This window comes from Macaca thibetana, chromosome 19 (assembly GCF_024542745.1).
Source record: "Macaca thibetana thibetana isolate TM-01 chromosome 19, ASM2454274v1, whole genome shotgun sequence".
Lineage (NCBI taxonomy): Eukaryota > Metazoa > Chordata > Mammalia > Primates > Cercopithecidae > Macaca > Macaca thibetana.
Genome location: NC_065596.1, coordinates 32,922,599 through 32,944,931, shown reverse-complemented (window position 1 = coordinate 32,944,931; position 22,333 = coordinate 32,922,599). Strand labels below are relative to the sequence as shown.

The window sequence follows — 22,333 nt, the reverse complement described above, 5'->3', positions numbered from 1 at the left end:
GGCACCTGTAGTCTCAGCTACTCGGGAGGCTGAGGCACAAGAATCGTTTGAACCTCGGAGGCAGAGATTTCAGTGAGCCAACATTGTGCCACTGCACTGACAGAGTGAGACTCCATCTCAAAAAAAAAAAAGTTAATACAATCTTTTTCTGAATACCTGTCATAAAATTACCTATATCCACGCAGAACAGGGACTTATTGAAATTAACAAGTGCAGTGTGTCAGTTATATTACATACCATATACCGAAAAGCCATATGTGAAATCTTAAATATTAATCAGTAAGCCATTGTAACTCATGATAAAACCAGCAAGCAAACAATAAGTACATTTATACAGCCTGCAGAATTCTAAACAATTCCCTCTTAAGAAAAAAGCCACAACTTCTACTTCCCACCAGCACACACTATGAGAACTGAAATACATGTTAAGATCACCACCTTCTGATGTATGAGTTCAAGTAAATACACAGCATTAAAAGGAATAAGAACTGATGAACAGCGTCGGAGGGTGTAATTATGATGTCACAGGTACAGTTAGGTAACACCAGGCAATACAACAATTTTATATATATGCATTGCCCTTAGTTATTTAGTTAACTGTGCATAAAATACAAAACATAGACTGTGTACTAGGAAAATTTATAAACTGAGATCACAGAAAACACTGTATAAAACAAATTGCACAATAAAAACAAGAAAAACCTGATGCAGGCTCCCTGGTCTGAATGATTATATCGGCCAAAAGCAATGTTCAGAGTTCTTATTGTCCAATAGGATGTTCCTGCAGATGGGGTCTTTGAGAGAATTTGGTCATGGGTGTTGACTACTCGAGAATAGCGCTAGTGCTTTTATTTTTATTATTTATTTATTTATTTATTTATTTATTTATTTATTTATTGAGATGGAGTTTCCCTCTTGTTGCCCAGGCTGGAGTGCAATGGCACGATCTTGGCTCACCGCAACCTTTGCCTCCTGGGTTCAAGCAATTCTCCTGCCTCAGCCTCCCGAGTAGCTGGGATTACAGGCATGTGCCACCACACCCAGCTAATTTTGTAGTTTTATAGAGACAGGTGTCTCTATATTGGTCAGGCTGGTCTTGAACCCCCAACCTCAGGTGATTCACCCGCATCAGCCTTCTGAAGTGCTGGAATTACAAGTGTGAGCCACCGCGCATGGCCACGACTACTGCTTTTATAAAGGGAAACATTAAAGAGCTGATTGTTATTTCTTTTTTTGTTTTTTGAGACCAGGTCACGCTCTATCACTCAGGCTGGAGTGCAGTGGCATGATTCTCCTGTCTAAAGAGATTCTCCTGCCTCAGCCTCCAGAGTAGATGGGACTACAGATGCATGTCACCATCCTTGGCTAATTTTTTTTCTTTTTTTGGGGGGGAGACAGAGTCTCACTCTGTCACCCAGGCTGGAGTACAGTGGTGCGATCGTGGCTCACTACAATTTCTGCCTCCCAGCCAGGTCCAAGTAATTCTCCTGCCTCAGCCTCCAGAGTAGCTGGAATTAGAGGCATGTGTCAACATGGCCAGCTAATTTTTGTATTTTTGGTTAAGACAGGGTTTCACCATGTAGGCCAGACTGGTCTCGAACTCATGACCTTCAGCAATCTGCCCCCAAAGTGCTGGGATTACAGGCATGAATGAGCCGCCACGCCTGGCTTTGATGTTCCTCACTTTTTATTTTTTTTCTCAGACGGAGTCTAGCTCTGTTGTTCAGGCTGGCATACAGTGATGGAATCTCGGCTCACTGCAACTTCTGCCTCCCGGGTTCAAGCAATTCTCCCACCTCAGCCTCCCGAGTAGCTGGGATTTTAGACATCTGCCACCACGTCCAGCTAATTTTTGTGTGTGTGTGTGTGTATATATGTATATATATATATATATATATATTTTTTTTTTTTTTGAGACGGAGTCTCGCTCTGTCGCCCAGGCTGGAGTGCAGTGGCTGGATCTCAGCTCACTGCAAGCTCCACCTCCCGGGTTTACGCCATTCTCCTGCCTCAGCATCCCGAGTAGCTGGGACTACAGGCGCCCATCACCTCGCCTGGCTAGTTTTTTGTATTTTTTAGTAGAGACGGGTTTTCACCATTTTAGCCAGGATGGTCTCGATCTCCTGACTTCGTGATCCGCCCATCTCGGCCTCCCAAAGTGCTGGGATTACAGGCTTGAGCCACCGCGTCCGGCCTAATTTTTGTATATTTTAAGCAGAGATTGGGTTTCACCGTGTTGGCCAGGTTGGTCTCGAACTGCTGACCTCCTGATCCACTCACCTGTCTCCCAAAGTGCTGGGATTACAGGCGTGAGTCACCACGCCCTGACATCCCTTTTAAAAACTGCTATGGCCTCAGCTTGGTGGCTTACACCTGTAATCCCAGCACTTTGGGAGGCCGAGGCAGCAGGTCACCTGAGGTCGGGAGTTAGAGACCAGCCTGGATCAACATGAAGAAACCTCATCTCTACTAAAAACACAAAATTAGCCAGGCATGGTGGTGTATGCATGTACATCCAGCTACTCAGGAGGCTGAGGCAGTAGAATCGCTTGAAGCCAGGAAGCTGAGGTTGTGGTGAGCTGAGATCATCTCATCGCACTCCAGCCTGGGCAACAACAGCAAAACTCCCTCTCAAAAAAAAAAGGGGAGGGCTATGTAAACCAGACGTGGTGGGTCATCTCTGTAATCCCACCTGTAATCCCAGTAATTTGGGAGGCCAAGGCAGGAGGATACTTTGAGCCCAGAATTTTGAGACCAGCCTGGGAAACACAGTGAAACCCCATTTCCAAAACAAAACAAAACAAAACAAAAACTAGCCGGGCTTGGTGGCTCATGCTTCTGGTCCCAGTTACTCAGAAGGCTGAGGTAGGAGGATCGCTTGAGCCCAAAATGTTGAGGCTGCAGTTAGAGGAGATCACGATAGTGCACTCCAGTCTGGGTGATAGAGCCAGACCCTGTCTCAAGATATTATTTAATTAATTAAATTAAAAGCATTATGTAATAACAGACAGTGACTTTTTTCCCACTTCACTACCCACGTCCTACCCCATCCTAGGAAAAGGGAAGGCAGTGATTCACAACTGAATAAGTCACTTCCCTCTGGCTGAATAGGGATTCCAAGTGGAAGATACCCCTGATGCCAAGATTTATAGAATATACATGTCTTATAGATACAAATTTTGAAATTCTCAATCTCATCTGTAAAATTTAAACAAGTTTTCAGTTGTTAGATTATATACACGGAAGTCAACATGTCACAACTAATCATATCCAATGAACTCACGCACTCATCTAAACCCAAAGTCTCTCGCCCCTTTTTTTCTTTTGAGACAAGATCTCTCTCTGTTGTCCAGGCTGCAGTGTAGTGACATGATATCAGCTCACTGCAGCCTGGACCTCCTGGGCTCAAGTCATCCTCCCAGCTTGGCCTCCAGAGCAGCTGGACTGAGTACAGATGCACACCATTAGGCCCGGTTATTTACTGTTTTTTTTTTTTTTTTTTTTGGCAGAGATGGGGGTCTCACTATGTTGCCCAGGCTTGTCTCGAACTCCTGGCCTCAAGCAATCCCCTTGCCTCAGTCTCCTGAAGTGTGGAGAGTACAGGCGTGAGCCACTGTGCCCAGCCCCTCTGTCTTCATTACGGTGCTTCCTTCCCTAATTCTGTACCTATCTCTCATTCTCCCCTTTTCTCTCTAGCTCTTGTTTTCTTTTCTTTCTCCCTCGGATTCTGTTCTTCATTTTGTACCCCTCTCCTCTTCTGCTGTTTATCTCCTTCTTCCCTCTATTCCTTATCTTCCACCTCTTCTGCTCCATCCTGGCAACTTATTAACCTCTTAATGCTCTTTCTCCCCAGTCTTTCAGTTGTCCTCAATCTCCATCTATTTCTGCCTCTTCTCCCATCTCTGAGCCTCCTCTGCTCTCCCTGTTAAATTCTCTCTTCCCTGACATACTCCCCTGTCCCCACTCTGTGGCACCCCAGATGTCCAGGTGTCCTCCCTGCTGTGCTTCTCCCACTGTTCTCCTTGCCACCAGCACCACTCTGCTCTGTCTGTCCTGGCTCCAAATCCCTCCCTCTCTCCCTCTCTCTGATGAGCCTCCCTCTTTGCTGCCACTCCCTCTACCTTGCCGTCCTTCATCTCTCTGTACATCTAGCTTTTTCTACATTTCTCCAGTTGCTTTTCTTCTCCTGCTTTCCTAGGTTTTTTTGTTTCTTTTTTTCCCCACTTTTGCCATCTGCTGGCATATCCCTTACCAATCCTCTATTTTCCATCTGTTATGGGCTTTTCTTATTCTTCTTTTCTCTGTCTCAGGTTTTCTACTGCTGTCTGCCTCCTAATCCCTTCGGCCTACACAATCGCAGGAAGGTTTGGAGTAAGATGCCTGCATCCCGAAGGAGCGCATTTTCCAGGGGCTGGAGCTCAGCAGGCAAGAAGACCCCGTGTCACAGGACAGGCCCCTGGGACCTCCCCAATGCGGGTTCAGTGGAAGCGGTGACTGCGGAGGGGAGACCTGGGGAGCAGCAGGCTGTGGCAAGAGGAGGGAGGTTGGTTGCGGGGCGACAGCGCCTTAGGACAAGGATATGGTCTGCAGGATCCCAGGACCCAACAGAGGACTCGATCTCCCCGGGACTGAGGCTGCGGCACGGCGCTCCAGGGCCCAACGACGGGGAGACTGCAAGGCGCGCCCTGGGCAAGAATCCACCTCACGGGTGAGGACTTTAAATAGCGCGGGGCGAGATGAGTCAGACAAGGTTTTGAGCAGAAAAACTACACAATAGAAAGTGTATACATTGACCTACAGCAGAAAGACTGGACACGAGAACAGCCTCGGCCGACTTTAAACCCAAAAGGAAGCGACCCCCGGGCTCTCACGGGGATGTCACAATTTGCTCTGGGCGAAGGAAGACCAGAGAGAATTTCGAGGTCTGTGGGGACCCCACGTCCCAGGGACAGAAATGCCGGCGACCTGGGAATCGGAGACTTAATGCAACACAGCAAAACTCACCGCCGCGATGTGACCTTCACGCCACCCGATCCGCTTCCGGGTTTGCTTTAATCTGCGCGCGCAAGACAGAAGCCTGGACGGGAAGCGGGAGGAGGTTGGCTGGGCCTGGGCGAGGCCCGGGGGGGGCGGGGGGGCGCACCAGGCGGACAGACCCTGCCCTTTAGAACCGGCAGAGGGCGGGGCCGGGGCAGTACCTGCGCGTCTCAGCGGCTCTCCCAGCATCTGTTTTCAGGTTTTGGAGGCGAAAGCGCCAGAAAGTCTGAGGAATGATTCCAAAGCCCTGGACTTATCTGGAACTGGGATGCAAACTAGAATGTGAAATGCAAAGCCCTGCCTGGGCGGCACGTACGATATCACGCTGACAGCCCACAGAACAGAATAGATATCCTCTCCCTTTCTATTGTCCCATTCACTCGGGAGGGAGAGTCCGCCTTGTGTTCAGCTTCAGAGACTTCCTTAAAACCACAGGCTGGGGTGCGGGATGGAGTGCTCAAGCCAGGGAGGAGTGAGGTCACCACCTGCTGCTTCAAGACAGCAGAGGCGCGAGGGCGGGAGCCTGAGGTCCCAGGGACTCAGGAAACAAAGGAGAGAATGGCTGAGCCTGGGGTTCCAAGCCAGCCTGGGCGACAAAGTAACACCCACTGCCACAGGTCTCCCTTCCTAATCTCTCTCTCTTTTCCTTAAAAAAAAAAAAAAAAAAAAAAAAACTTTTTTAAATAAAATTTTTGATGGTGTGATATAGGGATCCCGCATTATTCTTTTCGATGTGGATATCCAGTTAATTGTCCCAGTACATTTATGGAAGAAATCTATTACTTCATTTTTTTAATGATTATTTACTTTTTTCTTTCTCTTTTTTTTTTTTTTTTGAGACAGAGAATTTCTCTGTCGCCCAGGCTGGAGTGCAGTGGTGAGATCTCGACTCAATGCAGCCTCTGCCTCCTGGGTTCAAGCGATTCTCCAGCCTCAGCCTCAGGAGCAGCTGGCATTACAGTCGCGCGCCACCATGCCTGGCTAATTTTTGTATTTTTCATACAGACGGGGTTTCACCATGTTGACCAAGCGGGTATGGAACTCCTCACTTCAAGTTATTTGCCTGCCTAGGCCTCCCAAAGTGCTGGGATTATAGGCATGAGCCAACATGCCTGGCCCAAGAAATATTCTTTACTGTGCTTTTTAAATGTCGACAAAATATAATTGAAAACTAAAAAATCTTCTCCCAAAGGAGAAATCATCTCCACGAAGATAACAGAGAAATAAATAAAAACCATTTTATTAATAAATAAGCCTTGGACCAGAATGTGATGGGAAATAGAGGCAAACAGCTAAGAGGTTGAAAAGAGAGAAAGCAACCTCACTGTTCTATACAACCCATTAAATACGTGTTTTTGTCGGACGCGGTGGCCTACAGAATTCAAAACAATCTCCTTTTAAGAAAAAAGCCGCCGGGCGCGGTGGCTCAAGCCTGTAATCCCAGCACTTTGGGAGGCCGAGACGGGTGGATCACGAGGTCAGGAGATCGAGACCATCCTGGCGAACACGGTGAAACCCCGTCTCTACTAAAAAATACAAAAAAATAGCCGGGCGAGATGGCGGGCGCCTGTAATCCCAGTTACTTGGGAGGCTGAGGCAGGAGAATGGCGTAAACCCCGGAGGCGGAGCTTGCAGTGAGCTGAGATCCGGCCACTGCACTCCAGCCGGGGCGACAGAGCGAGACTCCATCTCAAAAAAAAAAAAAAAAAAAAAGAAAAAAGCCACAACTTGTACCTACCACCAACACACAATATAAGAACTGAAATACATGTTACATTCTCTACCTTCTGACATATGAGGTCAAGAAAATACATAGCATTATAAGAAATGAACATTGACTAACGTCCATGTGCAGTGGCACATGCCTGTAATTGCAGACTTTGGGAGGCTGAGATGGGTGGATCATAAGGTCAGGAGTTCGAGAGCAGCCTGGCCAACATGGTGAAACCCCGTCTCTACTAAAAATACCAAAAAAAAATTAGCTAGGCATGGTGTAATCCAAGCTACCTGGGAGTGTGAGGCAGGAGTGGTTTGAACCCAGGAGGTGGAGGTTGCATTGAACCGAGATCACGCTGTTGCAATCCAGCCTGGGTGACAGTGCATGTATAAAAAGAGACAGTAAAGAGCTTGTTGCCTGTTCCTCTTTCCACCATGTCAGGGCACAGCAGGAAGATGGCTGGGCTAAACCATGAAGAAAGCTCTCACCAGGAACCAATTTGGCTGGCACCTCGCTCTTGGATTTCCCACTTTCCAAATTCATGAGAAACATATTTCTGTGTCTTAAGCCTCCCAGTTTCAGCTATTTCCTTTTTGTCTGTTTTTGAGACTGAGTCATGCTCTATCACCCAGGCTGGAGTGTAGTGGCACGACGATTATCCTACCTCAAGTGATTCTCCCGCCTCACTCTGTAGTCTCGCTCTGTCACTTGGGCTGGAGTGCAGTGGCAAGATCTTCGCTCACTGCAACCTCCACCTCCCAGGCTCAAGAGATTCTCCTCCCTCAACCTCCCAAGTAGCTGGTATTAGAGGTGTGTGCCACAACACCCAGCTATTTTTTGTATTTTTAGTAGAGACCGGGTTTCACCATGTTGGCCAGGCTGGTCTTGAACTCATGACTAAAGTGTGCTGCCTGTCTTGGCCTCCCAAACTGGTGAGATTGCAGGTGTGTACTGCACCAGGCCCATTTTTAACATTTAGTAGATTAAATGTTTCACCATGTTGGCCAGAGTGGTCTCAAACTACTGACCTCAAGTGATCTACCCACCTGGGTGTCCTAAAGTGCTGGGATTAGAGGTGTGAGCCACCACAGCCAGTCAGTCTAAGCTATTTCTCACAGGACAATGAAATGACAGACAGGAAAAAAAGCATCTCATCATTAACATCACCGAAGGCTGACAAATCTTATTAAACAAAGGCAGGTGAGAGTCTGTACTGTAACACTTGCAATACTTGAAGCCATCTAATAGCACTAACATGTTTTTAAAACCTTGAGACAGGCCGGGTGTGGTGGCTCATGCCTGTAATCCCAGCACTTTGGGAGGCCAAGGAGGGAGGATCACAAGATCAGGAAATTGAGACCATCGTGGATAACAAAGTGAAAACCCGGCTCTACAAAAATAAAATATATATGTATATACACACATGTATATATACTTATATATATATTCCAAGAAATAAGACTGGCGTGTTGGCACAAGCCTGTAGTGTCAACTACTCGGGAGGCTGAGGCAGGAGAATCACTTTAACCCGAGAGGTGAAAGTTGCAGTGAGCTGAGAAAGCACCTTTGCACTTCAGCCAGGGTTACAAGAGCAAAACTCCATTTCATAAATATATAAATTAATTAATTAATAAAAGGACAGATACAAAATTGGCATACATGTACCTTTTCTTCATAATGAAACTTTTTTCATATTATTTAGAATAAAAAGGCATGAAAAACACTGTATGTATATGTTAACAGAAATGCAACACACACAGAAATAATTCTGACATAAATAACAAACAGTTCTAGTGGATAAGGAATAGTTTGTACAGGTTACAGTTTTTTTTTTTTTAATGGTGCCCAGTATGCCATAAGGTTTTATGCCTACTTTAGTTCTGGAATCCCCAATGAGCTATCATAAAGAATACAGAACATCTAAACAAAGGGAACAGTGAAAGTCCAGATGCTACATCATGAAACTTTTCATTCCAAAATCAATATGGCTTCCGTGTTAGTCAAGGAACAATGGGGCTCCCAAGAGGCAACAAGAGAAAATGCAAAGATACGCAAGGGCACATCCCCAGGAGGGAAGTTATCCTCACCCAGGGAGACCAGGTTCCTATAATTCTCCAACATCACATCTCTGCATAGAGTCCTCTGAGCAGGGTCCAGGCATTTCCACTCCTCCTGAGAGAATTTTATGGCCTAAATGTCATACCTAAATGTCAATAGACCATGAAATGAAAACACATTTTAACCAAATAGTTCTGGGAGGAGTTCTTATCTTTACAGAAAATGAGAAGAGGAGAGAGAGGAAAGCGTGGATTTAATTGTAGTGAATGTTCTGACAAATCCGAGTAAGGGATTTCTCACCACATGACGTCTTCCCAGTTTTATTCTACTACATTTTTTGAAGAGGTCATGACACCCTCTCAGTATGAATTACTTATGTTTGTGAAAAAATACAAGCAATACATAAATAAAAAAATCAATGCAGGGTTCCCGTTATAGAAATGTTAGGAAGTTTTATTGACACACCAAGTGACATTTATCTGGATGAGCCAGAGCATGAGTGAGGTCTTCAAAGATGACAACATCCACAGTGAAAGATCAGCCAGGCATGGTGGCACATGGCTATAATCCCAGCTACATGGAAGGCTGAGGCAGGAAAATCACTTGATCACTGGAAGCAGAGGTTGCAGTGATCCGAGATTATGCCACTGCACTCCAACCTGGGAAACCGAAATTCAGTCAAAAAAAAAAAAATTAGCCAGGCATGGTTCCAGGCACGTGTGGTCCCAGCTATTTGGGAGACTGAGGTGGGAGGATGGCTTGTTCCTGAGGGTGGAGGTTGCAGTGAGCTATGATCCTGCCACTGTGTACCAGCCTGGGCAACAAAGCAAGACCCTGTCTCAAAATAAAATAAAATACATGAAAACAAAATTACTCAAGATACAAAAATCCATTTTGTATATATATGTCCACAAAATAATAAAACCTGCACAGACTCACAAAAAGCCAGATGTTAATACAAGGGGTTGTCATTTGTCCCAGATTTTCAAAATATAAAAGATATTCAAAATATATACATATGTGTGTATACATGTATTTGTATGTATATGTGTGTGCATGTGTGGGGGATGTGTATATACATATATAAAGATTTTTAAAATATAAAAAGTAGCAAGTTTTGTTTAACTGAAGAGGAATCTCATCTTGCTGGAAGAGGACACTTTGGCAGTTGGGGGTAGGGAGGAATCTTGTCAGATCTAAGAAAACAGGGAATGCCTCATCCTAGAGGAAGCAATCACCATTTCAACTGCCTGACCTGGAGGAAGCTTCAGATATCTGTAGGAATGCAGGCGTGTGCAGTGGCAGCCACTGTGGCACTCTTTATACAGGGAAAAATCAAAAAGGACCCAAACATTGTCATTCAGCCAATTTCCAATGCAGATGGCAAAGAGCAAGCTATCCATGTTCACTAACATGACATGTAAATTTTTACAACCAATAGGATCAAATATCAAAGTAAAATATTTACTAGAACACAAAGAAGAAAACAACAGAGGCTTGGATCTACTTGAGGGTGGAGGGTGGGAGGAAGGAGAGGAGCCAAAAAAATAACTATTGGGGGCCAGGCCAGGCGCAGTGGCTCCTGCCTGTAATCCCAGCACTTTGAGAGGCCGAGGGGGGTGGATCAACTGAGGTCAGGAGTTCAAGACCAGCCTGGCCAACATAGTGAAACCCTGTCTCCAGTAAAAAATACAAAAATTAGGGAGGTATGGCAGCAGGCACCTGTAATCCCAGCTACTTGGGAGGCTGAGGCAGGAGAATCGCTTGAACCTGGGAGGTGGAGGTTACGGTGAGCTGAGATCATGCCATTATACTCGAGCCTGAGCAACAAGAGCAAAACTCAGTCTCAAAAAATAAATAAATAAAAAATAACTATTGGGTACAGGGCTTAATACAAGAGTGATAGTCTACTACAACAAACCCTGATGATACAACTTACGTAACAAAGCTTCACATATAGCCCCAAACCTAAAGTAAAAATCTAGAAATAATCTGTAGAACAAACCCCGATGACACAACTTGACATATGTAATAAAGCTTCACATATAGCCCCAAACCTAAAGTAAAAACGTAAATATAAAAAAAAAAATTGGCCACACACAGTGGCTCACACATGTAATCCCATCACTTTGGGAGGTTGAGACGGGAGAATCATGAAGTCAGGAGTTCAAGACCAGCCTGGCCAAAATGGTGAAACCCCGTCTCTACTAAAAATATGAAAAAAAATTAGTCGGGGGTGGTGGCACTTGACTATAATCCCAGTTATTCTGGAGGCTGAAACAGGAGAATTGCTTGAACCTGGGAGGAAGAGGTTACAGTGATCTGAGATTGCACCACTGAACTCCAGCCTGGGCAACAGAGACTTTGTATCAAAAAAAAAAAAAAAAAAGAGAGAGAGAGAGAGAGAAAAGGCCAGTAGAGGTGGCTGACACCTGTAATCCCAGCACTTCAAAGGCCGAAGTGGGCGGATCACGAGGTTAGGAAATTCAGACCATCCTGGCTAACAAGGTGAAATTCCATCTCTACTGAAATACCAAAGCATGGTACTGGCACCGTGGCACTCACCTATAGTCCCACACACTTGGGAACCTGAGGTAGGAGAATCACTTGAACCCGGGAGGCAGAGGTTGCAGTGAGCTGAGATCATGCTGCTGTTCTCCAGCCTGGCTACAGAGTGAGACTCCATCTCAAAAAAAAAATTAAGAGAGCATGGTGGTACACACCTGTGGTCCCTGCTACTTGGGAGGCTGAGATTGGGGGATGGCTTGAGCCTGAAGGAGGTTGCAGTGAGCTAAGATCACGCCACTGTGCTCCAGTCTAATCGACAGAGCAAGACCTTGTCTCAAAATAAAATCAAATATATGAAAACAGAATACTCAAAGTATGAAAATCCATTGTGTTTATATAAGTTTGCAAAATAATAAAACATACACAGACTCACAAGAAACTAGATGTTAGTAAAAAAAAAAGTTGTCATTTTCTCCAGTTTTTTTTTTTTTAAGACAGGGTCCTGTTCTGTCACCCAGGCTGCAGTGCAGTAATATAATCTTGGCTCACTGCAACTTCTGCCTCCTGGGTTCAAGTGGTTTTCCTGCCTCAGTCACAGAGTAACTGGGATTACCAGTGCCTGCCACCATGCCCGGCTAACTTTCGTATTTTTAGTAAAGATGGGGTTTCACCATGTTGGTCAGGTTGGTCTTGAACTCCTGACCTCAGGCGATCCACCCACCTTGGCCTCCCAAAGTGCTGGGATTACACACGTGAGTCACCAAGCTCAGCAGATTTTCAAAAAATATACATGTATATGTAAATATGTATATATATATGTGTATGTGTGTGTATATATGTGTGTGTGTGTGTGTGTGTGTGTATATATAGTTTTAAAAATATAAAAAGTAGCAAGTTGTGTTTAGCTGAAGAGGAATCTCATCTTGCTGGAAAAGGACACTTTGGCAGTTGGGGGCAGGGGGAATCTTGTCAGATCTAAGAAAACAGGAAATGCCCCATCCTAGAGGAAGCAATCACCCTTTCAACTGCCTGACCTGGAGGAATGTTCAGATATGTGTAGGAACGCAGGCGTGCACAGAAGGAACCACTATGGCACTCCTCATACAGGAAAAAATGGCGAAGGACCCACATGTTGTCATTCAGCCATTTTCCAATGCAGATGGCAAAGAGCAAGCTAGCCATGTTTACTAACATGACAACAGGTAAATTCACAACCAGCAGGATCAAATATCAAAGTAAAATATTTACTGGAACACAAAGAAAACAACAGACACTGGGGTCTACTTGAGTGTGGAGGGTGCAAGGAAGAAGAGGAGCAGAAAAAATAACTATTGGGGGCTGGGCACAGTGGCTCACGCCTGTAATCCCAGCACTTTGGGAGTCTGAGATGGGTGGATCACTTGAGGTCAGGAATTCAAGACCAGTCTAGCCAACATAGTGAAACCCTATCTCTACTGAAAATACAAAAATTAGCCAGGCATGGTGGGGGGCACCTGCAATCCCAGCTACTCAGAAGGCTGAGGCAGGAGAATCACTTGAACCTGGGAGGCGGAAGTTGCAGTAAGCCATGATCTGTGTATGAACTCTCCATTTTCATGAGATTTTTGGAGTCAGAAACACAGTAACTCACTCAATTACCTAAAAATGTAGTATAAAATCAGGCAGAAAACATTTCCCCTTATTGGTCTCCTTTTCTAGAATGTACCATGTACTTTGTGCTAATTAATACGTGACTTATATTGGCAGCTGCTCTAATCCTGGTCCATCCTGGATGACAGAGCAAGACTCTTGTCTCCAAAAAACAAAAAACAAAAACAAAACACAGAAAGGCAGAAAAGATTTCCTGAATTCTTATTGCAGAATTTACCAGGTACTTGCGCACATTAGTACATGACTTCTGAGGGCAGCTGGTCTAATCCAGGTCCACAGAGAGCTGACAGAGCATCCAGATGTGGTCCCTGAACAATCCCTGCTGCCCAACAGCACTCACACCACGGGACCCTCACCCCGTCTCCATCCATGTCTGGTGTGAGCCCTTCCCAGGCCTATGCCCAGTGCCGCCTCTTCCCAAGTTCATGTCACTGGGTCACGAGAGATGGAATCTAAGCGAGATGAGAGGGACTGAGGGAAGGCATGGGTGAGTGTCAGCAAACCTATCAGGCAGGAAGCTTCAGACTCAGAGAAGATTCCCAACTCCAAGGCCCAGCGTTTCTGAAAGGAAGGAGACAGAACAATCCACCGAGAATATCATCTCACCTGAGGAAGAGCCATCCCTGACTCCTTTGCTTTCCTCTTCCTCTTCCGGGTTTCTTCCTCATGGACCAAGAGTCTTTAGAAGTCAATCCTGAATGTTAAAAATATGTTGTTTATTGCTCAGAATCAACAACCCCCTCCCCCTGTACCACAATCGCACATACAAAGAAACTGGAAGCTAACCTCTGATGCCAAGATTTATAGAATGTACACATATTATAGACAGGAATTCTAAAATTCTCAATCTCATCTGTATAATTTTTTTTTTTTTTTTTTGAGATGGAGTCCCACTCTGTCGCCCAGGCTGGAGTGCAGTGGCGCGATCTCGGCTCACTGCAAGCTCCGCCTCCCGGGTTCACGCCATTCTCCTGCCTCAGCCTCCCGAGTAGCTGGGACTACAGGCGCCTGCCACTACGCCTGGCTAATTTTTTGTATTTTTAGTAGAGACGGGGTTTCACTGTGTCTGCCAGGGTGGTCTTGATCTCCTGACCTCATGATCCGCCCGCCTCGGCCTCCCAAAGTCCTGAGATTACAGGCGTGAGCCACCGCGCCCGGCCTCATCTGTATAATTTAAACAAGTTTAACTTATTAGATTATATACACGGAAGTCAACATGTCACAACTAATCATATTCAATGAACTCACCCACTCATCTGAACCCAAAGTCGCCTACCCCTTTTTTTCTTTTGAGACAGGGTCTCGATCTGTTGACCAGGCTGGAGGTCTTGCTGTGTTGACCAGGCTGGAGTGCAGTGGCATGATCTCCGCTCATTGCAGCTGGACCCCCTGGGGTCAATTGATTCTCCTGCCTCAGCCTCCAGAGTAGCTGGGATTACAGGTGAGTACCATCAACCCCAGTTAATTTTTTTATTTTTGGCAGACATGAGTGTCTCATTATACTGCCCAGACTGGCCTCAAACTCCTGGACTCAAGGAATCCTCTTGCCTCAGTCTCCTAAATTGCTAGGATTACAGGCGTGAACCACTGCGCCCAGCCCCTTTCTTCATTACTGTGCTTCCCTCCCTAATTCTGTACATATCTCTCATTCTCCCCTTCTATGTTCGTTTTTCTTTTTCCCTGGGATTCTGCTCCATATTTTGTACATCTCTCTTCTCCTGTTGTTTATCTCCTTCTTCCCTCTATTCCTTCTCTTCCCCCTCCTCTGCTCCATTCTCGCAACTTTTTTAACCTCTTGTTGCTCCTTCTCCCCAATCTTTAGATCGTCCTCGATCTCCATCTATTTCTGCCTCTTCTCCCATCTCTGCTCCTCCTCTGCTCTCCCTGTTAAATTCTGTCTTCCCTGTTGTACCCCCCTGTCCCCACTCTCTGGCATCCCAGATCCCCAGGTGTCCTCCCTGCTGTGGTTCTCCCTCTGTTCTCCTTGCCACCAGCACCACTCTGCTCTGTCTGCCCTGGCTCCAAATCCCTCCTCCTCTCCCTCACTCTGATGAGCCTCCCTCTTTCCTGCCCCTCTCCCTACATTGCTGTTCTTCATCTCTCTGTACGTTTAGTTTTTCTCTACACTTCTCCAGTTGTTTTTCTCCTTTTGCTTTCTTATCTTTTTTTCACTTTTGCTGTCTCTTGGCAAATCCCTCACCCATCCTCTACTTTGCCATCGGTTATGGGTCTTTTTCATTCTTCTTTCCTCTGTCTCAGGTTTTCTATGGCTCTCTGACTCCCTCTTTCTGTCTCCTGATCCCTTTGGCCCATACAATCACAGGAGAATTTAGAGTAAGACGCCTGCATCCCTGAGAAGTGCATTTTCCAGGGTCTAGAGCTGGGCAAGCAAGAGCACCCGTGTCACAGGACAGGCCCTGGGCACCCCGCGGGCTCAGGGGAAGCGGTGACTAGCAGTAGAGACCTGTGGAGCACCAGGGCCCCGCACGAGGAAGGAGGTGGGGGGCGACGGCGCCTTAAGACAAGGATAAGAGCTGCAGGATCCCAGGACTAGGCAGAGGACGCCGCCTCCCCGGGGCTGGGGCCACCGCGCTGCGCTACAGGGGCCGACTAGGGCGAGGGTGGGAGGGGCCCAGGGTGAGAATCTGCCTCCCGGGTGAGGACTTTGAAAAGCACGGGGCAGGAGGAGTCAGAAAAAGTTTTGAGCAGGAAAACTACCAGACAGGAAGTGTACAGAAGCACCCGGGACCTGGGAAGCGCAGACCTAATACAAGACACAGAGAAACTCACGCGCCGGCGGTGGGACCTTCCCTCCACGTGATCCGCTTCCGGGTTTGTGCAAATCTGCCCAGGCAGAACAGAAGCCAGGCCTGGGCGGGACCCGCGAGGAGGTGAGCCGGGCCTGAGGGAGGTCGGGGTGGGGCGCGAGGCGGAGAGACCTTGCTCTTTAGAACCAGCAGCGGGCGGGGCCTGGGCGGGACCTGTGGGTCTCTCCGCGTCGCTCCCAGAGCCCCTGTTTTTCAGGTTTTGGGGGCGAGACCAGCCAGGAAGGCTGAGGCATAATTCAAAAGCCCTGGAATTGTCTGGAACGGGGATGCAAACTAGAATGTGAAATGCAAAGCCCTGCCTGAGTAGAACCTACGATTTCATGCTGACGGCCCACAGAACAGAATAGAAATCCTCTCCCTCTCTATTCTCCATTCACTCGGGAGGGAGAGTCCACCCTGTGCTCAGCTTCAGAGACTCCCCTAGGGCCTCTGCCTGGGATGCGGGATGAGTGCTCAGGCCAGGGAGGAGTGAGGTCACCACCTGCTGCTTAAACACGGCAAGGATGCGGGGGTGGGGTCGGGAACCTGAGGTCCCAGCTACTCAGGAAGCAGCGGCTGGAGGGTCGCTGAGACTGGGGGTCCAGACGACTTTGCTTTTGTTTCTTGGCGGTAATCGCTTAATCCTGAAAGTCCTGAGAGGACATGGGAAGCGTAGTCAAGCACACACCACCATGATGGAGAAAATAAGAGAGGGGATGTCAGGCCTCTGAGCCCAAGCCAAGCCCTCGCATCCCCTGTGACTTGCACTTATATGCCCAGACGGCCTGAAGTAACTGAAGAATCACAAAAGAAGTGCAAATGCCCTGCCTCGCCTTAACTGATGACATTCCACCACAAAAGAAGTGAAAACGGCCAGTCCTTGCCTTAAGCGATATTATCTTGTGAAATTCCTTTTCCTGGCTCATCCTGGCTCAAAAAGCTCCCCAACTGAGCACCTTGTGACACCCCCACTCCTGCCTGCCACAGAACAACCCCCCCTTGACTGTAATTTTCCTTTACCTACCCAAATCCTATAAAACGGCCCCACCCTTATCTCCCTTCGCTCTTTTTGGACTCAGCCCGCCTGTACCCAGGTGAAATAGACAGTATTCAAGAGGATATAAAAAGGATTACAGATATTCAAGTGCCACTTATTTCTGAGATGCAAGGATGGTTCAACATATTCAAGCAAATCAATGTGATATTCTGTTGCAGGAAATCAGGGACCCTGAAAGGAGGGACCAGCTGAAGCTGCAGCAGAAAAACATAGATTGTGAAGATTTCATGGACATTTATTAGTTCCCCAAATTAACACTTTTATAATTTCTTACACCTATCTTTACTCTAGTCTCCGAACATAAATTGTGAAAATTTCATGAACACTTATCACCTCCCCAATCAAAACTCTTGTGATTTCCTATGCCTGTTTTTACTTCAATCTCTTAATCCCGTCATCTTTGTAAACTCAGGAGCATGAATGTCGACTCAGGACCCTGTGATGATTGTGTTAACTGCACAAATTGTAGAGCATGTGTGTTTGAACAATGTGAAATCTGGGCACCTTGAAAAAAGAACAGGATAATGGCAATCTTCAGGGAACAAGGGAGATAAGACGTGGAGTCTGACTGCCAGTGAGCCAGTGGAAGAGAGCCATATTTCTCATCTGGTACCAAGGCTGATGTGCAGTGGCACAATCATGGCTTACAGGAGCCGTGACCTTTCAGGCTCAAGCCATCCTCTCTACTTAGCCTCCCAAGTAGCTGGGACTACAGGTGTGCATCACCATGTGTGGCTTTTAAATTTCCTATAGAAACTGGGTATTGCTATATTGCCCAGGCTGTTCTCAAACTCCTAGACTCAAGTGATCCTCCCACTTTAGCCTCTCAATATACTGGGATTACAGGCATGAGTCTCTGTGTCCAGCTGTATGCATAAAATGTTCTGGTAGATTTTTTTTTCCCTCAAGATGGAGTCTTGCTCTGTCACCCAGGCTGGAGTGCAGTGGTGCAATCTCGCATCACTGCAACCTCCACCTCTCGAGTTCAAGCAATTCTCCTGCCTCAGCCTCCCTAGTAGCTGGGACTACAGGCGTACACCACCATATTCAGCGAATTTTTGTATTTTCAATAGAGATGGGGTTTCACCATGTTTGTCAGGCTGGATTCGAACTCCTCACATTGTGATCCTCCTGCCTCAGCCTCCTAAAGTGCTGGGATTACAGGTGTGAGCCACCGCACCCAGCCTGATTTATTATTATTATTGTTACTTAATTTGAGATGGAGTCTCCCTCTGTCTCCCAGGCTGGAGTGCAGTGGCACAATCTCGGCTCACTGCAACCTCTGCCTCCCAGTTTCAAGTGATTTTCCTGCCTCAGCCTCCCAAGTAGCTGGGATTACAGGTGCCTGCTACCATGTTGGGGTAATTTTTGTATTTTTTTAGTAGAGACAGGGTTTCACCATGTTGGCCAGGCTGGTCTTGAACTCCTGACCTCAAGTGATCCACCTGCCTCAGCCTTCCAAAGTGCTGCGAATACAGGCAGTGTGAGCCACTGCGCCCAGGCATAATTTGTTTTAAGACTTAGTGGAAAAAAATCAAACCATATTTTCCTCTCTCTGGTCTCACACCACAAAAGAATAAACACAGAAAACTTCTGTGACCAAATGTGGGTTTTTTCCTCCACCAATAAGCAAGCAATCAATTCTGCAGTGTCTACTGGCTGAGTGCCCTTGAATTCAATTCTGACACTATGTACCTGGAGGTAGCATCAAATCCTACAGGTTGAGGGCTCAGTCCCCAAGAGTGCAAATAGACTAGTAGCAAGTCCAGGCCTCCAGAACTTCTGACCAACTGACTTCAAGTTGGGTTCCCATGACTCCTACTTTGAGATTGATCAATTTGCTAGACAGGCTCACAGAACTCAGAGTAACACTTAAATGTGCAGGTTTATTGTAAAAGATATTACAAAGGGTGCAAGTGAACAGCCAGATGGAGAGATACATAAGGTGAGGTCTGGAGGGGTCCCAAGCACATGAGCTTCTGTCCCCTAAAGTTGGCTTGTGCCACTCTCCTCCTGGCACGTGGAGGAGTTCTCATTCATCTTACTGTTAGTTTTCATGTGTTCAGCCTTCCAAAACTCTCTAAACCCAGTCCTTTTGGGTTTTTATGGAAGTGTATTACATAGACATTACTGAAATATGGACAAATGTGTAAAAATGTAATTCTAGAGTGTATGATCTAAACCCTGTAAGGCCCATCTTTTCAGATTCTTCTTGACCTCTTCTGGGTAGGATTTTTTCCTCCAGGCTATGGGGCAGAACCCTGTCTGGAATGAGGGTCTTGTGACTCACCATTAGAAAAACAGGAACAAGCCGAACGGTGGCTCACGCCTGTAATCCCAGAACTTTAGGAGGCCAAGATGGGTGAGATTGCTTGAGCTCAAGAGTTCAAACCAGCCTGGATGACATGGCAAAACCCCATCTCTACTAAGAATACAAAAACTAGGCAGGTGTGGTGGGTCATGTCTGTAATCCCAGGTACTCAGGAGGCTGAGGCAGGAAAATTGCTTGAACCTCATAGGCAGAGGTTGTAGTGAGCTGAAATCACACCACTGCACCCCAGCCTGCATGACAGGGTAGGACTGTCTCAAAAAAAAAAAAAAAAAAAAAAAAAAAAAAGAAGGCCAAGTGCGGTCACTCATGCCTATAATCACAGTACTTTGGGAGGCCAAGGTAGGTGGATCACAAGAGGTCAGGTGTTCGAGACCAGTCTGACCAACATGAAGAAACCCCATCTCTACTAAAAATACAAAATTAGGCAGGCGTGGTGGCGCATGTCTGTAATGCCAGCTACTCGGGAGGCTGAGGCAGGAGAATCACTTGAAGCTGGAAGGCGGAGGTTGTGGTGAGCCGAGATCATGCCATTGCCCTCCAGCCTGGACAAGAACGAAACTCCAAAAATAAATAAATAAATAAATAAAATAAAATAAAAGGCCGGGAGCGGTGGCTCAAGCCTGTAATCCCAGCACTTTGGGAGGCCCAGACGGGCGGATCACGAGGTCAGGAGATCGAGACCATCCTGGCTAACACGGTGAAACCCCGTCTCTAATAAAAAATACAAAAAACTAGCCGGGCGAGGTGGCGGATGCCTGTAGTCCCAGCTACTCGGGAGGCTGAGGCAGGAGAATGGTGTAAACCCAGGAGGCGGAGCTTGCAGTGAGCTGAGATCCAGCCACTACACTCCAGCCTGGGCGACAGAGCAAGACTCCGTCTCAGAAAAAAAAAAAAAAGAAAAGAAAAAGAAAAGAAAAGAAAAGAAAGGAAAAGAGAAAGAAAAGCAGAAGCAGGTTAAATTCCTGCCTTGAGCAACGGGTCAGAGAGAGAGGTTCTATTTCTTGCGGCCTTCTTTTGAGGCATAAAGCACCACAACACTATAAGACATGACTATAAGAAGGGCTGTGGGAATTATGAGTCAGGAATCATGGATAAAAACCTCCACACATGCACACACACACATCATAATATCACAAGGACACATTGTATTTTCTATGATATATTTTCAATTTTCTGAACATAATCTATGCATATTACTTAAACTTCCCTTTCTGTTTGTTGGAACAAATGCTATTTCTAATCATTGTGTTTTCTCTCTAGAGTCCATGTCCATCTTGGTTTTTGGGAGGCCGAGACGGGCGGATCACGAGGTCAGGAGATCGAGACCATCCTGGCTAACACGGTGAAACCCCGTCTCTACTAAAAAATACAAAAAACTAGCCGGGCGAGGTGGCGGGCGCCTGTAATCCCAGCTACTCGGGAGGCTGAGGCAGGAGAATGGCGTGAACCCGGGAGGCGGAGCTTGCAGTGAGCTGAGATCCGGCCACTGCACTCCAGCCTGGGCAGCAGAGCGAGACTCCGTCTCAAAAAAAAAAAAAAACAAAAAAACAAAAAACAAAAAAAACAAATTAATTTTTAAAATATGTCCTAGTATTTTATGGGAAATTTAGCCCATTTATTGCACTTCATGGACTTCTCCACTATTTGTTTATATTACCTGTGTTTTCTGCAAAATTTCTGAAGTTCTGGAAATTACATTCTTAACAAATGAAGATGCTTTGTTCCCAATCTTTCCTTCTATCTGAATTTCCTGTAATGTTCACCTGGTCCGTGTTAATCTACACCCCGGCACTTTCCTGCTGTTCTCTGGCTCTTATTAGCTGCTTATGTTGCTGATGAACTAGTCCATGGGTCTCCACACCATTGCCAGGAAACATTTCTGCACTGTGCTGATACTGACAATGCAGTCAGTACAAGCCATTTCACTATGGACCATTTACCTATTTTCTCCATAAGGTTATATGTGTTCTTCTGGTGATAATTATGAAATCAAATGTATTAGTTTTAGATAAATGTACATAACTTCCATTCATTCACAGTCACAACTATACATCTACTATTCTGTAAAGCAGTGGACCCCTGATGTTATGACACTTTTGTTTGTGAAATATGTGTTATAGTGTTTTACATTGTATGAGCTTAGCGGAGTTTAAATAGATCATTTTTTACTGTTTTTTTGAGTTTAGATTTAATTGATTACCAGGCATATTTAAGCTCACTTCCTTCCCAATTTGAGTACCCCCCTCCAATTTCTGTTCTCTTTGTATGAATTTGAGCATTTTTAGATATCTCACATAAGTGGAATCATACAGTATTTGTCTTTTTATGCTGGCTTATTTCACTTAGCATTGTGTTTTCCAGGTTTATTTATTTTGTAGTATATTAGTGCACTTTCATACTGCTATGAAGAAATACCCAAGACTGGGTAATTTATAAAGAAAAAGAGGTTTTCCACATGGCTTGGGAGGCCTCACAATCATGGCAGAAGGCGAAGGAAGAGCAAAGGCATGCCTTACCTGGTGGCAGGCAAGAGAGCATGTACAGGGGAACTCCCCTTTATAAAACCATCAGATATCATGAGACTTATTTACTATCATGACAACAGCATGAGAAAAACACACCCCCATGATTCAATTACCTCTCACCAGGTCCCTCCCATGACATTTGGGGATTACAGGAGCTACAATTCTGGATGAGATTTGGGTGGGAAAACAGCCAAACCATATTATTCCATCCCTGGCCCCTCCCAAATCTCATGTCTTCACACTTCAAAACTAATCATGCTGGCCAGGCACAATGGCTCATGCCTATAATCCTAGCACTTTGGGAGGCCAAGATGGGTGGATCATGAGGTCAGGAGATTAAGACCATCCTAGCTAACACAGTGAAACCCGGTTTCTACTAAAACTACAAAAAATAAGCTGGGTGTGGTGGCACACACCTATAGTCCCAGCTACTTGGGAGGCTGAGGCAGAATTGCTTGAACCCAGGAGGCGAAGGTTAGTGAGCTGAGATCACGTGATTGCACTCCAGCTGGGCGACAGAGTGAGATTCTGTCTCAAAAAAAAAAAAAAAAAAAAATCAAACTAATCATGCCTTCCCAACAGTCCCCCAAAGTCTTATTTCAGCATTAGCTGAAAAGTTCACAAAGTCTCATCTGAGACAAG

General features: G+C 46.0%; 1 protein-coding gene across 5 annotated transcripts in view; it reads right to left on the bottom strand.

Annotated features, from left to right (window-relative positions):
* LOC126943048 (zinc finger protein 701-like) overlaps positions 1 to 22,333 on the bottom strand; it is a 106,031-nt gene that overhangs the window by 40,283 nt on the left and 43,415 nt on the right. The window contains exon 1 of one of the 5 annotated variants that reach the window (XM_050771386.1): positions 15,761 to 17,273. The exons of 2 other annotated variants lie outside the window; for them this stretch is intronic. Coding sequence is in view for 2 of the 3 variants with exons in the window: in XM_050771389.1 (XP_050627346.1) it covers positions 8,842 to 8,875 (34 nt within the window). In the remaining variant the exon portion in view is untranslated. Of the gene's footprint in view, positions 1 to 8,841; positions 8,937 to 13,576; positions 13,665 to 15,760; positions 17,274 to 22,333 lie in introns of those variants that run through there. 2 more of the 5 variants (XM_050771383.1, XM_050771389.1) reach the window with 2 other exon arrangements.